Here is a 20,751-nt window from a genome sequence, read left to right on the forward strand (position 1 = left end):
AAAGCACTCTCAGCTGGTGAGTAGTTGTGTTTCAGTGAAAGCAAAGCTACTCCTTCACCTCCTGACTTCACTTATATGTAGATGCTTATGGTTTGCACAGCCCTTAGCAAGTATGTTTGCAGTTGCCAGACATGCTCTGTCGCCTGAATGTGTCAGTGTTCCTTTTGAACTTCAGCAGATGTTGGTGCAGACGTTCCTGGGACACAATTGAAAGAGACATGTTGAATGGGGAAGATCATGAGGCCAACATATGGAAAGGTCCAAGAGTTTTAGTGTGGTTTGTGTGTGGCTGCTGTATTTAACAAAGCAATCAACATTGCTAAAGAGCATTTCAGCGCCGTGTGTCAGAGAAACAAGAAGGATGCTTTGATATCCTTTAAATGAGATCTAATGCTTAGTGTAACTGAATTTCACATACTTTGGAAGCGTGAGTAAATAATCCATTTTACGGAGGAATGTTGAGGTGTTTTATCATTCCCTTGCTTAATGCTGTAGGAAGAGAAAGCCTGAGCATTTCCTCAGCTACATTGAAGACTCAAACCTCTTAACCTGTAATGGAGATCCAACCACCTCGTGTACAGCCTGACTCTGTGCCAGCACCTTCCTCCCACTCTTTCAAGGAGGGTAAGAATTCCAGTCTCCTTTTATCCTCCCACTGAGATACATGCTACTATTCCAAATAGATACCCAGCAGGGGCTGGCAGGATGGTGGGAGCCTGTCACTTCCTCACTCTGAGTGGTGTCAAAGAACAGGGCTTTCATTAGGAGGTTCAGAATGGCAGGAATACCTGCCTGACTCCTCAGATACTGGGGGACACACACAACTCAGTGCACACACCAGTCAGCATGAAGATGGGGAGGAAAACTGGGGGAGAAGCAGTGCAAAAGTGAGTTTGTGGGATTAAAGATGGAATAGCCATCTCTGCTGCCTTTCTCACCCAGCATAAAATGAGAGCGAGAGCGAGGGGTTGGCTTCTGGCGATCGAGCTGTGGCAGCATGAAAAATGAGGAGGAGTGCGATAAGAAACTAATAATTTATGTTCCAAGCACAGACTCACACCAGTGTGGAGGGGAATTGGTGCCAATAACTCCTACTAACTCAGAAAGGCACGCAATCTTTTATTGCACAAATTATTAACGACCAGAAAATAAATGACTCTGTAATCAGATTGGTGCTGCTGGCGCTTTGCGTTTCTGCTTTTATTTGTCTACATTCTGAGGCCAGTCCACCCCTGGAGCCGAGGCAGTGGGAACTTTTCCTGGCCCTGTGCCCTGCCTGCCAACACAGCAGATTAAACAGCAATGAACCAGGAACATCCTGGTATCTCCCTGCCTATCAGAGATGGGTTTACTCAACAGTTTCTGGCCCCTTCAGCAGTAATGGCTCTGTGGGTGCACAGGGATCTCTGAGTTGGGATTTCATTGCATAGGGGTTGGAATAGTCCCAAGGGCAACATTGTGAACCTTTCCCGATGGAAATGCGCAGAAAAATACCAGGTCCCTGGCATCTCTTCTTGCCCCTGTCCCATTCCAGGCTCCTTCCTTCACATCCTTCCTTTGTCCTCAGGGCTGCTGGTGTTGAATTCCAGATGCTTCTGCTCTATTGTTTTCAGGAGTTGTGCTTAATATTCAGTGCTGGGCACCTGCAGCAATTACTGAGGTATACTGGAACTATAGATTCTCAGCCTTTCTTAAATCAGGGCACAGTGAATTTGGGCCTTGTACTTGCACGGGGAAAGGAGTGCAAGATGTTCAGTTATTTTAGAGTTCATATGGACACAAAGCAGGGAACGTTTTCCCTACCACCAAATGATTGCATCCTGTGATGTTTCTTCAATTAAAATCTTTATTACAGTGATGAGGAAAAGAAGCATTGATGAAGAATGAAACATCTTAAACGGGAAAGATGATGACTTTTGGATTTGTTGGAGGTTCTCTGTTTACATGGTGCTTTGTGTTATCTGAAGGGTGGCAGTATTCCTGTGTTAGGTAGGAGTAGTTGGGAGTTTGGGTGTGATGACAAAGCAAGATGAGGAGTTTGATTTGGGCTTGAACTAGGAGTTATTTGCAGGGAGACACAGCGTGAATTAGAATGATAGAAGCAAACAGCTTTGAGCCCACACGTAACTTCTGCTCAAACTCTGAGCTTCACTTGAAAGTTACCATGATAGGTATTGAACCTAAACCTTGGTCTGGGTTCCAGCCCTGGTAGGTACTTGAATTTGAACTTAAGTTTGCAGGACTTGCTGCATCCAACCTGTGGGCCAGCCCAGCCCTGTTCTGAAGGCCAGCCTGTGTTCTTTTTGGCCCTAGATCCAGTGCAGCTCCAAGGCCCATGTCTACCAATCACTGAGGTTTGCTCTGATTCCAGTGACCTACCCAAGCCTGTGTGACCTGGCTAAGACTCCTTTAAGCATGGTGTTTAAGCTTTGTAGGGTGTTGTTTCTTCAATAAACAGGGTTCCTTAAAGGCAAGGGGATTACTCTGTATGTGACTAGAAGCTGCTGGGCTGTGTTTAGTCCATATATTTTCCAGTTGGTGGGGGAGACCCATATGTGAGGCTCAGACCTTTCTTCTCCCCTGTCATTCCCCCTTCCCATTTTGATTATGTGAACCATATGATAAGGAAGCAAAGTGTTTCTGTTGTTAATTCAGCCCATTCATTATCAATGGCACTACCTCCCTGATGGCTTCGTCTGAATAGGGAGGAGGGGGAGAGCTGCTTTTCCCCCTCTCTTCCTCTCTTTTTATGGTGAGGGGGTGTTGGTGAAGGCAGGCTGCAATAATGAATAATGTGCAGCTTGTTCCCAGGGCCTGCAAGTGTGTTATTAACACAGGTTTCCTTAGACTGAATGCCCAATCAGCACAGAAGCACGAAACTCCAATTGCCTTCCAGCTCTCATGAACATACTTCTCATCTCATTGACCTGGCATTATACTACACCACATAAATTGCGATTTGGAGATCTTATGTCCACTCATAAATTGGGCTGGCAGCCCTCCGATCACCAGAATAAAACTGTCTCCTGTGAGGTGGGGTTTGTAGTCATCAGTGCAGGTACAGTCATCCCCTTCGTAAAATGGAGGGAAATAGGAAACCCAGCATCAAATTCATAGAGGAGAGAAGGGAAAAAATCAGGTGAGGTTTAAGTACCGTTAACACTGGGCATAGAATGTGGGAAGATGGTGAATGAAAGGGTATTAGCTTCTGTGAACACCATGGAGTGGTATTCAGGCATCCAGGTTTGGCCATAATTCTGTGTGGTTTCGGGGCAGGCACATATGTGCCAACTTCATGGAATTTCTTCCTCTTTTCTCATTTCTTCTTTTACTTAAATGAACAACCCAGAGGAAATGTGTTTTCTCCCTCCCTCCTGTTTTGAGATGTTGTATCTGGATTGAGCAGTGAATAGTGGATTTGAAATTTCTATGGGTCAGTGGGAATTTGGATATGAGGAGACCTTGCTCTGCTGATACCAGGTGTGGGTATTCCTGCAGAAGGGATTCCTTGTATGAAGAAAGACTACAACCAGTAAATCCTGCTTAGTGCTGACCATTTAAGAGTGGTCATTGTAGAGGAGTCCTGCTAGCAGTATTTCTAGTATTTGGAGTCGAGCTCTTCAAGTACAGCACATAATGTTCATGTGGTGGTGTTTTCATTTCCATCTGTGTCACCTTTTTAACACTCCTCACTTGTATTTGTCAGTCTGTTTTAACCTGCCAGAGGGGAGACTGAGATGAGCTCTTAGACAGAAGCTCTTCCCTGTGAGGGTGCTGAGGCGCTGGCACAGGGTGCCCAGAGAAGCTGTGGCTGCCCCATCCCTGGCAGTGCTCAAGGCCAGGTTGGACACAGGGGCTTGGAGCAAGCTGGGTGTCCCTGGGACACAGGGAAGGTGTCCCTGCCTGTGGCAGGGGTTGGAACTGGATGAGTTTTAAGGTCCCTTCAATCCAAACCATTGCATGATTCTATTCCACACTCTGCAGTGTGCTGAACCACTGTTTTCTCTTTATCCCCAGCAGGGCTCTGGCAGACAGCAGCACAGGCTTCCTCAAACACCACTCACTCCAGTGTACTTTGCATCCTACCTGTTATGACCAGCTCTGCACTTCAGAGGGTAAGTCAGTAACGTGCATCATCATTACACATGGTTCTGCCAACCCATATTGGAGCTAAGCTGGCAGTCTGGAAGTAATTTGCATCCTTTCCTCTGTGTGGCTTCACCTGGGGGCACTTTGCTGCTGAAAATAATCCCTCCTAAAGACAAAGAGCAGCTGAAGTTCTGTAATTCCTCAAAACCTGGAGACTTTTCCCCAGCCTTCCTAGGAGAGTCTGTGGTGGAAGTGGCTCATTTAAAGAGCATCATGGGCTTTTCAGTGTCTTTGGAGTGCTAGCAGGTGAGAGCAGCACTAGAACCTGAAGAGTTACTGCATTAATATACGCACCTCATTTGAACTGCACACTAGGCAGGCCTGCAGTGCTCTCTGGTTAGCCCCTATGGTGGTTCTCTTGCCCTCAGACAGGCAAAGTAGGACAGTGAGCTCTGCTTTTGGACAGAGGGGCAACTTGTGGCAGCTGCTTTCCTTCAGGCACTGCCCTGTGACATGGGAGCTGCCCCTGGCTCTGGCTTTATTCCACTCAGCACTCCAGCCTCGTACCTCTAACAATTTAGAAGCAGTCAGTGGAGGAAATAAAGCACTTTGGTCTCTCTCCCCCAGGGTTTTCTGTAATTTTTTGAAGGCCTCTGTTTTCACAGCACTGGGATAGATGGACCCCTAAAATATACAGCCAATTACACAGCAGAATTTATTAGACTTTATTCTGGTGCCTGTTACGTGGTGGGGGTAGGGAAGAAAGAGCAAACTCTGGAAGGAAACCCATAGCAACTGCAGGTGTGGGGATTAGAAGTCCCCATAAATATACCTGCCATCTCTTTTAATTAAATGCAAGTCATGAAACATGGGCAGGGAGTGCAGCAGTGACAGGGTGCAGCAGGAAGGAAGAGTTAGTGGGGGTAACGGGCTCCATGGCCTAGGACTGAGATGCAGAGCGGAGCTGGGAGGGTTAAAGCCACATGGGGTGATTTAGAGCAAGCCCTTCGCAGTAAGACAGAGGGAACTCTACAGTCAGTTATTAATGTTTCCTGTTCTATCTTCTCATCTTCATGGGTTGAACTGTAAATTACCCAGCATGCTGTACTGGGTTTTCTTCTCCCATCCCAGATAGGTGGTAGAGGACAACATGCCGATGCTAACAAGGAAGGAGGGGGCATAGGAAAAGGCCGTCCCCTCTGAGCTTTGCCTCAGGGCTGTGCAGCTATGAATTGCAGAGCTCTTTGGGCCTTACGCTGTGATTCACTCTGCTTCTGAGGCCTTCTTCCCTCCAAATGATGTGCCAGAATTTAGCTTCTGTGAGCTGTGGTGCTTGGTTTCCCTCCAGATATGTGTGGCTCAGAGGGCCTGTGTCTGAGAGACCAGGATGAGGGACTGTGTTAATTCAGTCCTCCTGTAAACAGCTTCCTCATTTTCTCTCCCTTTTACGTATTGAAGCATTTTTCCTTTCCCAGCTCTGTTTTGCCTTTGGTAATCTCCCCAGCATGTACTCCATCAGCACTCCTGTGGGGCTCCTGTGTGTAGGAAATAAAGCCCGTAGTTCAGCACTATCCATCTAATATCTTCTGACTGCCTTTAATCATAGCATTTTCCATTTAATTGGGAAGGCAGGCACACTTTGCATATTAATACAGCACAGCCTGCACCTCCTAAGCATTAAAATCATGGATGCTGGGATGGGTTACGAGTGGCTGTGAACCTGCTGGGTGTCCTTTAGCATCACTTGGGGGGGGGTCATCAGGGTTGGGTTTTACCCTCCTGATGGAGTTAAAATAAACAACAAAAAATTCCCCCCTCCAAAAGGAATAATTGCTGTGGATTCTCTCCAGTTCAGTCATTGCTCTGCAGACAGTGCCTCTGTCTGTTGTGTCCATTGTCTGTCTGAGATCCTCACACTGCTGTTCCCATTGTCTGGTCAGGACAGCCAAAGGGAAAAATATCATCTTCCCTTCAGAACCACTGGTTGTGTAGCATATTCCCCTTGTGTGATCCATGAAAGACCCATTCTTTTCTTGGCTTCATTATTGCCACCCAGGAGTCTGTCTGTGTGAAACCAATGGTTTTGTCTTCGTGTCATTGTGACGTTCCTGACTCTCTCTCTTCTTGATCACATCTTGCCTTGGGACAGACATATTGGGTTTGCTTTGGAAGAGGTCTCAGTAGGCCTTTCATGTCAGAAAAGCTTTTCAAGAGCACACTCACATTTGCACCTTGCGGTGTGTAATGTGATGGGCAGTTGTTGCTGTGATTTACTGTCTGTTTACTATTTACTGTTATTTTACTGGATGTTAGATGGTGTCCAGAAAGAGGGAAACGTGCAGTTGTGTTACAAAGAGGAGGTGTAGGCTTTGGACACGATTTTCATATCTTCTTGAGGTCTCCCATTTTCCAAAGTCTTTTAGGTTCCTCTTCAAAGTCAGGAGAGGATGAGCTGAGTCCGTACTTACATGTGACTATTTCTGTTACTCAGAAGGATTCTACAGTCTTGCCGTGTTTGAGAACAGTTGCTCCTGGGTTTGGGTGATGTGGTATTAGCTGGATGTTTTCCGTAGCAATGAAAATACAGCTTGAGAAGGACCAAACAGAGCCAGATCTTGCTTGCTGCAAGTCTGTTCCTTACTGATGTGCCATTGTTCCTGCAGCGTGTCAGCGCTCCTCATCATTCCTGTTTTTCTGGTCTGGTAAGAGCTATGTCATTGCATCTCTGTCTTGACCTACAGTTCCCTGTAGGCTTCATAATTATGGCCTTCTTAGAAACAGACATCACTTCCCATGCCAGAAATCGTCCCGCTGTGGAGAAGTAGATCAAAATCCATTAGGGAACAAGAGGTGACTAGATTAATTCCCATCTGAAATCGCAGTTAAGCTTTGCAGTGTAGAGTTGGTGTCAGCCAAGCCTTGACACGGTGACTCTAGGGTTTGAATGTTAGAATTGGTCTGATAGGAAGAAATGAATAGAGTTTTCTTGAGTTCTAAAGTACGTGGCACTGCTGCAGACAACTGAGTAGAGCTGTAGATAGCTGTAAATACTTTAGGAGTTGGAAGCTATAAATACATAGAGGTGCTCCCCATGTTAATGTGTCTGAAGTGCTTAAAAGCTGGATATCCCACTGGAAACAAGTCAAAGGAGACTCTTCCATGCATTGTTATTTCAACTAGAGACCAAATCCAATTTGTGCCTGTTGCAGTATGCAAATAAACTAGTACCTAAGGTAATATTGCTGCATGTGTATCTGGTTTTCCAAAGCATCCAAGAGGACTAGTACTCTGTACATGTGCTTGGGCTCAGGATGCGTGGATGTGCGTTGCTTGGACATTCAAAATCTCTGAACCTATAGAGTAGCTATGGTTTACCCATTCTTGCTCTTCACTATGGGCTCTATTTCATGGGGAGGGAGGGACCAAGAGCCAGCCCCCATCCTCACTGTTGCTGTAGATAGTCTAAATAAGGCTTGTGCTGCAAAGTGTCTAAAGCATTTCTGAAAGGAGAGGCAGGATCCTGTGTGCTGAATCTGCTCTGTTGTTTGTGTGAGTTCTGTTCTTGCCGCAGTACCCCACACCTAGTTGTTTTCCTGTGCTAACTATGGCTGTATCCCAGTGCCTGTTGGGCTAAAAACCTGGAGTTTTCATCTGTAACATGTCAGCATGCTTCCCAGTACCTCTCGGGGGACAGTTGGCTCTCTGCATCTTACAGCAGCAGGCAGAGTATCCACATTCAGTGCCTTCAACACTGGAAAGCATCTGTTTGAAGTACCACTGTGGAAAGAGAAGACTAACAATGCTGGCCTTCTGCACCAGGCAGGAATATGGAATGCAGGATAAACTCCAATGGCAGTTGGTCTTTTATTTTAATTGCCTTTGTAAAATCTTTTCTTTTAGGTATCTTACAGGCCTGGGCTAATGAACACTGACCCAGAGTGACTGAGCTGCTCAGAGTAGTTTGGAGGTTCCTTCTGATGAGTGACATTAGCCACAGAGATGTTGCATAGCCTTCAGCATGCATTAACATTGAGCACAGACGTTGTATAGCAGAAAGATGAAGACCTGGATGTCACACACCTCAGGTCTTTCTTTCCCTGACTCTGTCACTTCCTTCTTCTTTGTCCCCAGGAGCCTTATTTGAGTTCTCTCTTCTTTATCAGCCTGTGATACAAGTGCAGTCACTGACCACCTCCATCACACTGAATTTGTGAGGTTTGGTTGTCAAGGACCTGTAGAAATAGTTAGAAACCTGAGGGAAGTTACAGAAACATGAAGGTTTTTATTCTTAGTGGACAGAAGAGAAAAGAAGATTGGTTTGATTCTTTTCCCTGTCTTCTAGTGAGACCATGAATTGCCCCAGAAGAGCCCAAGAGGCTGTTCCTAAGGCTGGAAGGCATTAAAGAGTTGATAGAGCTTTCTCCACGCTACAGGATGCTTTTTTGCAGCAGCTCTTACTGCTCAAGGGATGCCAGTGTGTACATGCCACTAACACACTGTGCTTTTGGAAGCTCAGTGCTGAGAAGGTGGAGGGGGTGTTCCACAGGATAGCAGAGATCTGTGTCATCTCCGGGGCTGTGAAATAGTTCTGTTTGTTCTTCTGAATGACAACAGGAGGAAAGTGCCTTCTCATCTATTAGACACCCATGAAGGATGGATGGGGGGGAGAAGAAAAGAGAGGCAGTGGTTTGAAAGTGACTGCACAGGTTTAATCAGCAGCTTGTTACCGTGAAACACTACAGGGACACCTCTGACATACAGAGAGTAGGAAGTCACTGGATTACTTGAAGTCCTATTCCTTTAATTTGGCAGAATGTCCCCTCCTTCTGGCACCTGCGGGACACCTCTTGCAACTGTGCCCTTCCACATTGTCAGTCTGCATCCAGAATCCATACAAACTACATGTGCTACAGATCCATACAAACTGTATGTATGTGTATACATCCATGCACACACACACACTGAGAGCTCTATATAGAAGCTGCAGAACTTGGGGCCAGCCTTGGGAATCCCTGGAGAAGAGGCTGTTATTGCACTTACTTTGTGTCACCCTTGTTTCTCATCAGACACACACACATGCACACACCTCGCACTGCCTCGCTTCAGCTCTGGATCTATTTCCTTTTATTATCCTGGCAGGAGCCGAGCTTCATTAGGAGAGTGGAGGCTCTAACAAGGCTGGGGAATGGCAGCAACAAAAGGATGCAGCAATAGGAAGTTATGTCACAAAAGCCTTTACAAGAAAAACGGCAGGCATTAGAAACAGTGTGCATTAAAAATTCAGCATGGTTGGGGGGGCAGGATGGGGAGAGAGAAACAAATACACAGGCTTTAAACTACTAAATCCCTATATTTGGGGAATGCATCAAACCCTGCATGCTGTAGCTGGGTGTATTTCTATTATTGTTAATAACAATGATAAATGGATTATTTTCTTGGGTCTCAGTGTGGGCTATCAGCATTTTAAGTACACGTTTAACCAGGTAAGCAATCTTTCCCTTGTGCTGCTTCTGTTGGTGATATTCAGTGACTAGGAAATCTGCTTCATCATACCTGAAATGGACCTGGATAATTCAGACATCAAATAATTTGGGATGTATCTTGATCAGTAGCCCCAGTTTAGTCAGCTCTGTGAAGTTATACAAACCCATCCACACTGCTTCCTTTGGCTCATCAGCTGTGCCAGCAACCTGGGCTTTCTGGTCAAGTTCTTGTGCAGAATCGGTCGTCCCAGACACATAAAACCCCACTTTTAGGCTAATCTACAGGTAATAGATTAAGCAGTTTTTGCAGAGGTAGGTTTAGATTAGATCTTGGGAAGTTCTTCCCTGTGAGGGTGCTGAGGCGCTGGACCAGAGTGCCCAGAGAGGCTGTGGCTGCCCCATCCCTGGCAGTGTTCAAGGCCAGGTTGGACACAGGGGTCGGAGCAAGCTGCTCTAGTGGAAGGGGTCCCTGCCCGTGGCAGGGGGTTGGAACTGGATGAGCTTTAAGGTGCCTTCCAACCCAGACCATTCTATGATTCTGTTTCATACTCTCCTTCCACTTCTATCATCTGCCTCATTAGAGAGGTGAAGGCGTGTGTGATGAGTGGCGATGCCCTGACAGCAGGACAGCAGTGGGGGTAAGTTTGCCATTGTGCTCCCCTGCCTTTGGAATGCAGAAGAGGCCCAAGGTTGTCTAGCCTTACCAGTCTAGGCTTTCTCACTTACACTAAATCCATATTAAAATTGGTATTCCTTTTGTCCAGGTTCCGATTCAGAATTTGCAGTTGGAGATAAGCATGTAGAGCTGTTTTCCAGGTGGAAAGCCCCTCGTGGTGCTGGCTTTATCTGCCTCTCAGGGTAGTGTTCAACAGATGCCTGTGGGTTAGAGCACTGTGTTTGGATGTCTTAGAGTGGAGGGCCTGGTTTCCCAGCTTCTCCTTTGTGTTGGGTTTCTCCCAGTTTTCACAAGGCTCATTCACACTGTTGTAATTACAGACTTTGACCAAACCAGTTCTACCCACCTGTGGTTTCAGATGCAGTTGAAAAATGACATAGCAACATGCAGAGGTGACCAGTGGTTCTGGGGAGTGCCAGAGGCTGGGCAGGGTGTGGGGGCAAAGGGCCTCCCCTTGTCTGAGGGGACAGCTTGCTTTGTTACTTGTGTGCAGCCAGATGAAAACCGGGGAGAGAAGAAGCCTCCCAAATGTGTAAGTCATTGGTGGTGGATCCATCAGCACAGCCTCTCCCCAATGCAGCTTAAAGGTCCCACAAAATAACGAGATAAAATCAGGAACCTCTTTCTTTGACACTTTCAGCTTTAGTGCTTTAGAGGAGGCTCCCACCTACATCTGAGCTCCCTCACCTCCCAGCACCTCTCTCCTTGTGTCTACCTGTTCATCCACCCTTGTTTCTACTCATGGACCTGTCTTTTTGTCTCTCTTACATATTGGGTTCACATGAAGAACAAAGCATCCTGTGGACATTGGTTTTCTTGCTACAGCTGTGTGTTCCTTGAGGTCTTTTGCCTTTTGTGCTTCTCTTCTCCAGTTCTCTTTCCTCAGCAGCATGAAGTTGGGTATTTAGAGCTATCCAGGTGGCAGCCTTTTGAGTTCCCTTTATTATAACTGCTCAGAAAGGGTGAAGTAACAGAAAATTCCAGCCTTCAGGGAACCAATCTTCCCTAAAGAGCCAAGCAGCCCTCCAGCAGGTTAGGATCCCTGTAGTGTGGAGTGTAGACAGAGTTACCCTATTGTTTGGCAGCATCAGTGGAAGGGGACAGTTGTGTGTTGTGGTTAGCGTAATACCAGCTCCTTGGTGTGTTCAGGTGATAAAATGCAAGCCAGAGCAGAGGGAAGCTTTGTACCCAGCCAGGCACAGGAGCTGCAGGAGCTGGGTGTTCAGACTCCCACTGTAATGTCAGTTCTTGACCCCCTGAGCAGTGTAATACCTGCACATGTTTTATTCACTGCCCTCCCATGTGCAGCAGGGCAGGGAGAGTAGGAAAAGAAGGTGGTGAAAGGAGGCTGGGGTCAGTGTGCTGACAGCACATAGCCACTGAGAACAAAAATGTTCACAGAGCAGTAGCAACCACCTTTTCTATCTGTATTTGTACACTCTGTGTGTGTGTGTGTGTGTATGCAGGCTCTCTCTTAAATGCTGTTCTCTTCATATTATTCATCCTTATTACATATCATTATTTTTTATTATGATTTATATGCCGTGCCATGGCGTTATGATGATTTATACCCCTACCCCCAGGAGAGCTTAGGGAAGGCATCACACTGAGCAAAAAGACAGACATCCCTGTACAGGGGAAAGAACTTGGCTTTTGTCCCTGAAAGCCACTCCAACGTTCTTCTGAGCTAGAATGAACCCCATTTCTTGGCTTCTGTGAAAGGTTTTAGTTGTACCAAGTCTGCAAATCAAGCTTTTATCCTGGCTTATGGTCCTTTGCTGCTGCGTGTGAATGACTGCCAGCAGCGTCAATAGGAGTCTTGTTGCTGGCAGCAAGGAACAATGTCCCTCCTTTCTCCTGCTTATTCTTCTAGATCTTCATCTTGCTATTGAAAGAGATTCATTTAATGATTGCCCTTAAAGCCAGCTGATCCTTGCTCTGGTTGGGAGGAACTTCGTAACAACTCCACTCAATGCTACCCTGAAAAGTAGTCACAACCTAGGGACACTTCCCCAGCTCAGAACATGGGCAGAGGCAGCGGTCCCTTGGGTAGGTGTGTGTAAACACTAATGATCAAGTGAATAACTGGGAGTATTTGTGTTCACCTGAAGGAACCTTTGCCTGTCACTTGCTTTTGAGCAGACAGATGCCTTGCGTTGTCAGTTGTGTTGCTTTGTTGGAAGACCTGAAGAAGGGAAGTGCCAAGTCTCCAGAACTCTGGAAGCTTTTTCTGTTTGGTAACAGAATTCCTTAGCTCCCCAAACCAGAAAACTGACAGAAGGAACCTGCTCTGCAGGCTAAAGGCAGAATCTTCAAAGGAATGGAAAGGAGACCGGAGCTGTCTCGGAACGAGACGTTCAGAACTCGGTATCTGGGGAGCTCAGGCACATGCGGTTCCCACTCCCTCAGACCTTTTGTCTTCTCTGAGCAAAAGCTGTGTATTTTGAAATGGAGAAACTTCAATTTTTTATGGCCAAGGCCGTCCCAGTTCATCCTCATTAAAATTTGAAGCCAGGCCAGTCCTTGAACTCCTCTGGAAATGCCAGTCAAGGCCGCAGCAGGTAACAGAGCAGAAAGGGGGGAGATGCAAGACCATAGCAATAAGAAACCCATGTCCTTTCCTTAAAGAAACGTTGCTGATTCCTTTGTGGTGGCTGTGATTCTCCTGGCACACCCCCTGTTTGCTTTCTCCGTTGTACTCTAGGCAGGCTCTGCCCCCTGAAGCCACAGCTGCACTCCCCATGGTCCCCTGTTCTGCTCCTCACTCCTACTGTGCTTCTAGGTCTGTCCCTGCCTATGAGGATTGGAACTGGATGAGCTTTAAGGTCTCTTCCAACACAAACCAGTCTGGAATTCTGTGCTTGTAACATGGCATCAATAATCTCTGCTGGTTATTCAGGCCTGTGTGTAGCCCTTGTGATGGAATGAGGCCAGGGAGAGGAGTAAAGGAGGAGTTAATCAAACCCTTCAAATCCAAGCAGCTCCCCTGTGGTACAGCAAGGGAACTCTGAGCGTAGGTTTCTGCACTGTGTTTGGGGTTTTTTGATCTGCCATCCAGTTTGGATGCCAGAAGTTTCTAAAGCCGGCCTGGTGTGACTGATCCTGCCTGAAACACTGGCAAAACTCACTTGGCATCCAGTAACACAAGAAATAGCGGAGTCTTGGAGTGCACCGGCCAACTGCTTGGGACAGGGACCATCACTTGTCCTCTGTACACCACCTCATGCAACATATTCCTGGTTCTGAGAGGTAAGAGCGAGGCAAACAGTGAGTGTTGGGGGTTGATCAGGGCTTAGGGCAAGCATACATGTATGCTACATGTCTGTGTGCAGGAGGAAGTGTTAGAATTAGGGAGCAGGGACTACTTAACACAATAAATACACATTTTCTTCTCTCTTTTCCTAAGGAGCTGGTCAGCCACCCAGCTCTTACTTATTAAGTATCACTGGGGATGGTTCAGCAGCAGGAGAGCACTGCTCTGCTCCCGAATGATGATTGCCATCAGGCTGGAGAAATCAGTCATTCCTGGCAAGCAAAAGACCCCTGTTTGGTGGGTTAATGATGCAGGGCAAATCCTGCCAGTGGCCAGTGAGCTGAGCACACCAGACATGACCTCAGGGAATCATAGATTCTGAGGGGGCTGTTGCTGCTGCTCCTCAGTAATGTGATTGCTTCCTTATAATGGCTGCAACTTCTTCTCCTCTGCCCCCCCCTTATCATTATTGACCAAGGAGCATCAGTAAGGCTAGAGAATAAATAGTTCCCTGATGGTTAACAACAGGCTTCCCACCAATTGGAATTCAAGCTGTGCTCCCTGTTATATTCTTTAGAATCACACTTTATTGCATAGAGTGGAAAATAAAGCATCTATTATCTATCTATCTATCTATCTATCTATCTATCTATCTATCTATCTATCTATCTATCTATCTATCTATCTATCTATCTATCTAATCATCTAATCTATCCGTCCATCCATAGACCTTTGCCTCTCGCTCTCCCTGGGTTTGGGGTGCTGGCTCGGTGCGGCTGGACGGGGCAGGCAGCGGTCCCGCCTGGCTCCTGCGAGCCCCAGTGTTTGCGCAGCCCCCCCCCGGCTGGGGCCGGGCTGGGGCTGGCTCCAGGCTCCCGGGGGCGGGAGGTGATGATTTTCCAGTGGGTATTTGTCAGGTCAGAGTCTGCGCCGCCCGCCGGGCTCCGCGCCTCGCTCCCCGGGTTATTTATTACCTCTCTCCCCGGCGGCAGCGCTGCGGCTCCGGGGCTGCTGCCAGCAACCCGCGGCGGCGGAGGGGGCCCCGCCGGGGGGTTCCCGACCAGCGACGGGCCGGCCGGGAGCGCTCCTCGGCCCGGCGGAGCACGGGGTCGGCTGCGGGCTCAGCCCGCTGGTGCTTACGGCACCGGCGCCTCTTCCTCTCGGGGTTGCTCGCCTCCCCCGGGCAGCCGTGTCTGAGGGCTTGCTGCTTGGCCAGGGAGAAACAGCAGGGAAAAGGCTTTTCTGAGGGTTGGGAGAAGGCTGGTTGTTACACAGCAGGCTGGAGCTGAGTTAGGGGAAAGGGAATCTAATGTATTTCTAATCGTGGTTTGGTGGAGCTAGAGACAGTGGTACAGCAGAGCGTCCCAGGTACAACAGAGCATCCCAGGTACAACAGAGCATCATCCCAGGTACAACAGAGCATCATCCCAGGTACAACAGAGCATCATCCCAGGTACAGCAGAGCGTCCCAGGTACAACAGAGCGTCCCAGGTACAACAGAGCGTCCCAGGTACAACAGAGCGTCCCAGGTACAACAGAGCGTCCCAGGTACAACAGAGCGTCCCAGGTACAACAGAGCGTCCCAGGTACAATAGGGCATCATCTCAGGTACAACAGAGCATCATCCCAGGTACAACAGAGCATCATCCCAGGTACAACAGAGCATCATCCCAGGTACAACAGAGCATCATCCCAGGTACAACAGAGCATCATCCCAGGTACAACAGAGCGTCCCAGGTACAACAGAGCGTCCCAGGTACAACAGAGCATCATCCCAGGTACAACAGAGCATCGTCCCAGGTACAACAGAGCGTCATCCCAGGTACAACAGAGCGTCATCCCAGGTACAACAGAGCATCCCAGGTACAACAGAGCATCATCCCAGGTACAACAGAGCATCCCAGGTACAACAGAGCGTCATCCCAGGTACAACAGAGCATCATCCCAGGTACAACAGAGCATCCCAGGTACAACAGAGCATCATCCCAGGTACAACAGAGCGTCCCAGGTACAACAGAGCATCCCAGGTACAACAGAGCGTCCCAGGTACAACAGAGCATCCCAGGTACAACAGAGCATCATCCCAGGTACAACAGAGCGTCCCAGGTACAACAGAGCATCATCCCAGGTACAACAGAGCATCCCAGGTACAACAGAGCATCATCCCAGGTACAACAGAGCATCCCAGGTACAACAGAGCATCCCAGGTACAACAGAGCGTCATCCCAGGTACAACAGAGCATCCCAGGTACAACAGAGCATCCCAGGTACAACAGAGCATCATCCCAGGTACAACAGAGCATCCCAGGTACAGTAGAGCATCATCCCAGGTACAACAGAGCATCCCAGGTACAACAGAGCATCCCAGGTACAACAGAGCATCCCAGGTACAACAGAGCGTCCCAGGTACAACAGAGCGTCCCAGGTACAACAGAGCATCATCCCAGGTACAACAGAGCATCATCCCAGGTACAACAGAGCATCATCCCAGATACAACAGAGCATCCCAGCCTCTGCAGTTGTCCATCAGTTACCTGAAACTCCAGTACCCTGAACAAGCTCATTCCCTTCTTAGGAGCTCAGTTTCTGTCAAGCAAGGGGAAAGATTTGGATTTGCAGACTTTGCAGCCTGTGGTAAGAGCAAGCTCATACAAGCACTGTGGTCCATGGGGCAGAGCTGCTCTGGGAGGTGGGTTGCACAAGGATGGGGCTGTAGCTCACCTCAGCACTCAGCTGTACATGCAGGTCAGATGGTAGAGGGGAGTTGAGATTTGCCTGGGATGGCAAGTGAAGAGCTCTGGTGCATGTGTGTGCTCCTCTGCATGAGCCTAAGCAGCCTGAACTGGAGGATGGGGTCAGGGCTGTGTCATTCTGGCAACCACCCAGTATAGATTTTGATGCAGAACTACTCCAGCGCTGACATCACTGCTCCGTGATTTACATTTATTACATTTTCTTGGAGTCACTGTATGTAAAGTTGGATTTTTAAGATAAAATCACATGCAATCCCTAGGCTGACCTTACCTGGTGTTCCTGGCTGAGTTCTGTTCCTGGGGTACCTTTAACCTCCCAGTGCTTTCCAGATCTTCATTAGCAGTTCACCCTTATTTCAGCTTGTTTGCTTCTTCACATGAAGATCTGTTGGGTGCCCCATCAGTTTGCTTCCCTTGCCAGCAGAGTGGCAAAAGTCCTCCATGGAGTTTGTCTCTAGGATTGTGACTGCTGAAAGTGATGGGACAGGAACACCGCAGCAGCAGGGAAAGGCCTCATTTGTGGATTGACTTGTCAGAAGGAAGTGCTCCTGTCCTGTTGGGAGTTACCATGGGATATGGGGAAAAGGATCTCCTGATTGTTGTGGGATTCCAGCATAAGATTCCCCTTCTGTACCAGTCTGCCCCTTGGCTGGAGGGGAATTGCTGACTGCTGTTCTGGAAAAGAGCAGGCGCTTAGACCCAGTCCTGTGTTGCAGCTCGAGGGTCCCCACATGTGATGCACACACAACCCACATCCCCTTTGCAAGGGCAACTCACAATTCAATCCTGCTGCTATCAGCTTGACTCCTCGCTATTGTTGAGGTGCCTTTGAGGCTTGAAACTTCTGTGCTATGTGCCGTGTAGTAGCCATGAAAAAGAAGTGGGAACCAGTGAGCAAATGTTTCTCTCTCCCAGTGAATTACACCTCTCTCATCCCAACTGGAACTTCCTGGAAGCAAGAAATGCAAGAAGCAAAGAAAATCTCATTTTGTTATCATTTAGCTGTATTTTTCTCCTGGTGTTTCCTGCTTGCCTGTAGCTGCACCAGGATCCCCAGGGCTGCTGAACCCTGCTTCTTCTTTCCTCACCCCCCATCTGTTGCTCTCGCCCCTACCCCAAAGCAGTGAAAATACGATCCCAAAGGCTTTGCCTCTGGTTAATGGGGAGAGAAGAGCCCGCTATGAACTTCTAGGATGTGTCAGGACAACTGTTGTTATGGGGAGGTTAGTTCTCTGGAGGCAAAGGGGACTGCAGAGGCAGGTGGGGAGGCCAGGGAGAAATGCTGATGAGTGAGAGGTGGTTAGCAGAGGCAAAGTGCTAATTATCCCATGCTCCAGCTTGTTCTCATGGGAGTTGGGAAGCTCTCTTTGATCCTCCTGCATTTCGTCTTCTAATTGGATGGGGGTTCCAAATGTTACTGCTGAGCGAATAGGGAGCTGATGGAAAGCCGTTTCCTTGGACAATCCCAGAGGCATTTCCAGGGCTTTGCTAAAGAAGTGCTTGGGACATCATTCCCCTTCTTGTCCCTGTTGAGTTATTGCTAAGGTTTATTTGTGTTGCCTCCTAAATGGCCTTTTCTTTATCATCTCCATCCTTAAGGTTCCGCCCTTTTCTACTCAAGTTTCCTGGAGAACGGAGATGAATGTTTATTTCCTCCTGCTTCGAAGAGGTTTGAATTGGATTAAGTTTGTGTCTCATTGCTGCAGTTCTCTATGACTATTCCAATAAATGGATTTACTGATTTAGTGGCATTTAGTGCAGCAGCAAGTCTGAAGCCAGCTCCGAGAACATCAATGGAAAGGGAATTTTGCATTTGTCACTGTAAATACCATGTTGAAAGCCTGATTGTGGCAGCTGCATCTCCTCCTGAACAGTGCACCCCAACCAAAGCAAACCAAGTCGGGATGTAAAGATGTATATTCACTTGTGAGACCTCACCTGGAGCATTGTGTGCAGTTCTGGTGTCCTCAACATAAAAAGGACATGGAACTGTTGGAACAAGTCCAGAGGAGGCCACGAGGATGATCGGAGCTGGAGCACCTCCTGTATGAAGACAGGCTGAGAAAGTTGGGGCTGTTCAGCCTGGAGAAGAGAAGGCTGCATGGAGACCTCATAGCAGCCTTCCAGTATCTGAAGGGGGCCTATAGGGATGCTGGAGAGGGACTCTTCATTAGGGACTGTAGTGACAGGACAAGGAGTGATGGGTTAAAACTTAAGCAGGGGAAGTTTAGATTGGATCTAAGGAGGAAATTCTTTCCTGTGAGGGTGGTGAGGCACTGGAATGGGTTGCCCAGGGAGGTTGTAAATGCTCCATCCCTGGCAGTGTTCAAGGCCAGGCTGGACAAAGCCTTGGGGTGAGATGGTTTAGTGTGAGGTGTCCCTGCCCATGGCAGGGGGTTGGAACTGGATGATCTTAAGGTGCTTTCCAACCCTAACTATTCTATGATTCTGTGATTCTAAGATGCTCATTAATGGCCCACAGATGAAGGTATTAGCAGAAATCTGCTGGGGAGGATTTGTCCTGTCTGTTCCATGAGGAGTCAAACCCACTCCCCAAACACCTTGTCTCACAGCAGCAATGATCACAGACTCTCATTGCACTGCAGCTTTCTTCAGTGTTTCCACAAGAATTCCTCCTGTGGCACCATACTGGCACAATGAGAGAGATCTCTTTGCTTGGCAAACCAGTTACTGGTAGTAACTACAGTGTAGTTAAAGTACTGTTGGTTTAGCAGTATGACGTCTGTTATTATTCCAAATAATAATGCTTTTCCCTAGTTGAGGAATACAAATAAGATCAGAAAAGTACCTCTCTCAGAGTTATGCAGCAGGAAATGGCTCTGTAATCTTAATGGTAAATTTCCCAGTGCTCTTGGAGTGCCACAAAAGGCGTTAGTGTTACTAAAGGGCCAGCAGTTTGCTGAGGAAATGTTTTCCATAATCAGCTATAATCTAAAATACCAGTGCCTAGATACCGTAGTGACACAGATACATAGGAAGTGCCAGCTACTCCCTCTCACAACCTCTTGAGGATCTCCCTGCAAATTAAAACACCCAGTCACACACACTTAGCATGAAGGCTCAGAGCTCCAGATGGAAGCAGAAGCTGTGTTCACCCAGGCACGTATGCTCCTGTTGATCCTACTTGCTTGGGTTTGCACCATGGCCTTCTCAAGGGTGATACTTGTAGGGCCACAGTCATTTTATAGAGAGAACTGAATGTCTTGGTTTGCATTATTGTATTTCAAGAAGCAAACTGCAAATCTGATTAGAATAAAGTATAAAACCTTAGGTGTATATGGCCAGTGTATGTGTGCAAGCACACAGATTAAGAAGCACCACGTGTCTGTGGTAGTCTGAAGGTTCCTCCAGACTGGGCCTTGATTTCCATATTCACTCAGTGAGAACTGATGCAATCTTTGTAGCTATAATGAAAATCCCAACTATATTGGAACAATGAGCATCCATGCAGTCAAATGCAGCAAATTCCCTGGTGAGTTATGCTGCATCTGCTCTCTCAGGTACTAGTAGGAGAGGGGGGGAGAGAATCTTGCACTCGGTAATTTATGGATCCATAAAGACTTTCTCTTTCTGGAGCAAGTAATAATTCTTTGGGAATTAAGGCTAATTAAAAGCAATACCAGCCCTATAAATGCATTTGGTTACTTTGTCAAGGCAATTTGGTATTTGTTTCCTGTGATGTTCCCATGTGCATCCGAATCAGTGTTCTGCTGTAATTGTGATCAGAGACAATACCACAGAGACAGACTCCTTAAAAATGGAAGGAAAGCAACAAACAGTTGGGTGTAATAGATGGGAGTATCTTCTGGATATTTACAATGGATTAACTATGTTAGGGTCAGTTTTAACCTATATGCAGTGGTTTACTGCTAATGCCAACACTGTTTCTGGGTGCAAAGCACGTGTGAGGAACGTCTGCATGCTTGAGGTACTTTAAAGGGAAGACAGGAACTTAGATCTTTTTCCTCTACTGTTCATCCTCAGTAATCAGCCCCAACTTCCTCCTAGGGCTTTCCTGGGTAGTCAGAAATGACATGTGTGTTGGAGCCCAGGTTTTGCCCCTCCAGCTGTTGGCACATCTGTCAGTCTGCTGAGGGGCAGATGTGAGTTACCATAGGACCAGAATCCTGATGTCTGCTCCCATAAACTACTCTTTCAGCAGCACATCTCTCACCAGTTGATACGCACAGAACCCCAGGTTTGATATTTTAGCTCTTCCTGTCTTTCTCAGGGCACAACATGGACTGAAATTAGCTCTCTTGTTTATTCAGAAGCTATTTTCTTCATGCACATGCCTGTGTGTCTGTGTCTAACAACGGTGCCAGGCTCTCACTACTACTGTGTGTGTAAACTGCTACAGGGCTGTAGCTGTTCCCATCATTTTACCCACACTTATGGCGAATTCAGCAGATGAAAGGAGGAACTTTTGCAGGCAGCACAATGATGAAAATGCCTTTTTATCTTCCCTCTTGGTGC

At 47.5% G+C, this 20,751-nt stretch overlaps 1 protein-coding gene across 5 annotated transcripts in view; it reads left to right on the forward strand.

Moving 5' to 3' along the window:
• The first annotated feature begins 486 nt into the window (after window positions 1-486).
• Window positions 487-20,751, forward strand: part of SAMD11 (sterile alpha motif domain containing 11) — a 134,075-nt gene continuing 113,810 nt past the window's right edge. For 2 of the 5 annotated variants that reach the window (XM_061450197.1, XM_061450198.1), the window contains exons 1-2: window positions 489-624; window positions 4,018-4,115. In XM_061450197.1, coding sequence (XP_061306181.1) covers window positions 555-624; window positions 4,018-4,115 — 168 coding nt within the window. In that variant the 5' untranslated portion in view covers window positions 489-554. Of the gene's footprint in view, window positions 625-4,017; window positions 4,116-20,751 lie in introns of all 5 variants that reach the window. The other 3 variants (XM_061450195.1, XM_061450196.1, XM_061450199.1) reach the window with 2 other exon arrangements.

Source organism: Pezoporus flaviventris, unplaced genomic scaffold (genome assembly GCF_033815535.1).
Source record: "Pezoporus flaviventris isolate CSIRO_AGI_PZ_B2104156 unplaced genomic scaffold, CSIRO_AGI_Pfla_v1 ptg000009l, whole genome shotgun sequence".
Classification (NCBI taxonomy): domain Eukaryota; kingdom Metazoa; phylum Chordata; class Aves; order Psittaciformes; family Psittacidae; genus Pezoporus; species Pezoporus flaviventris.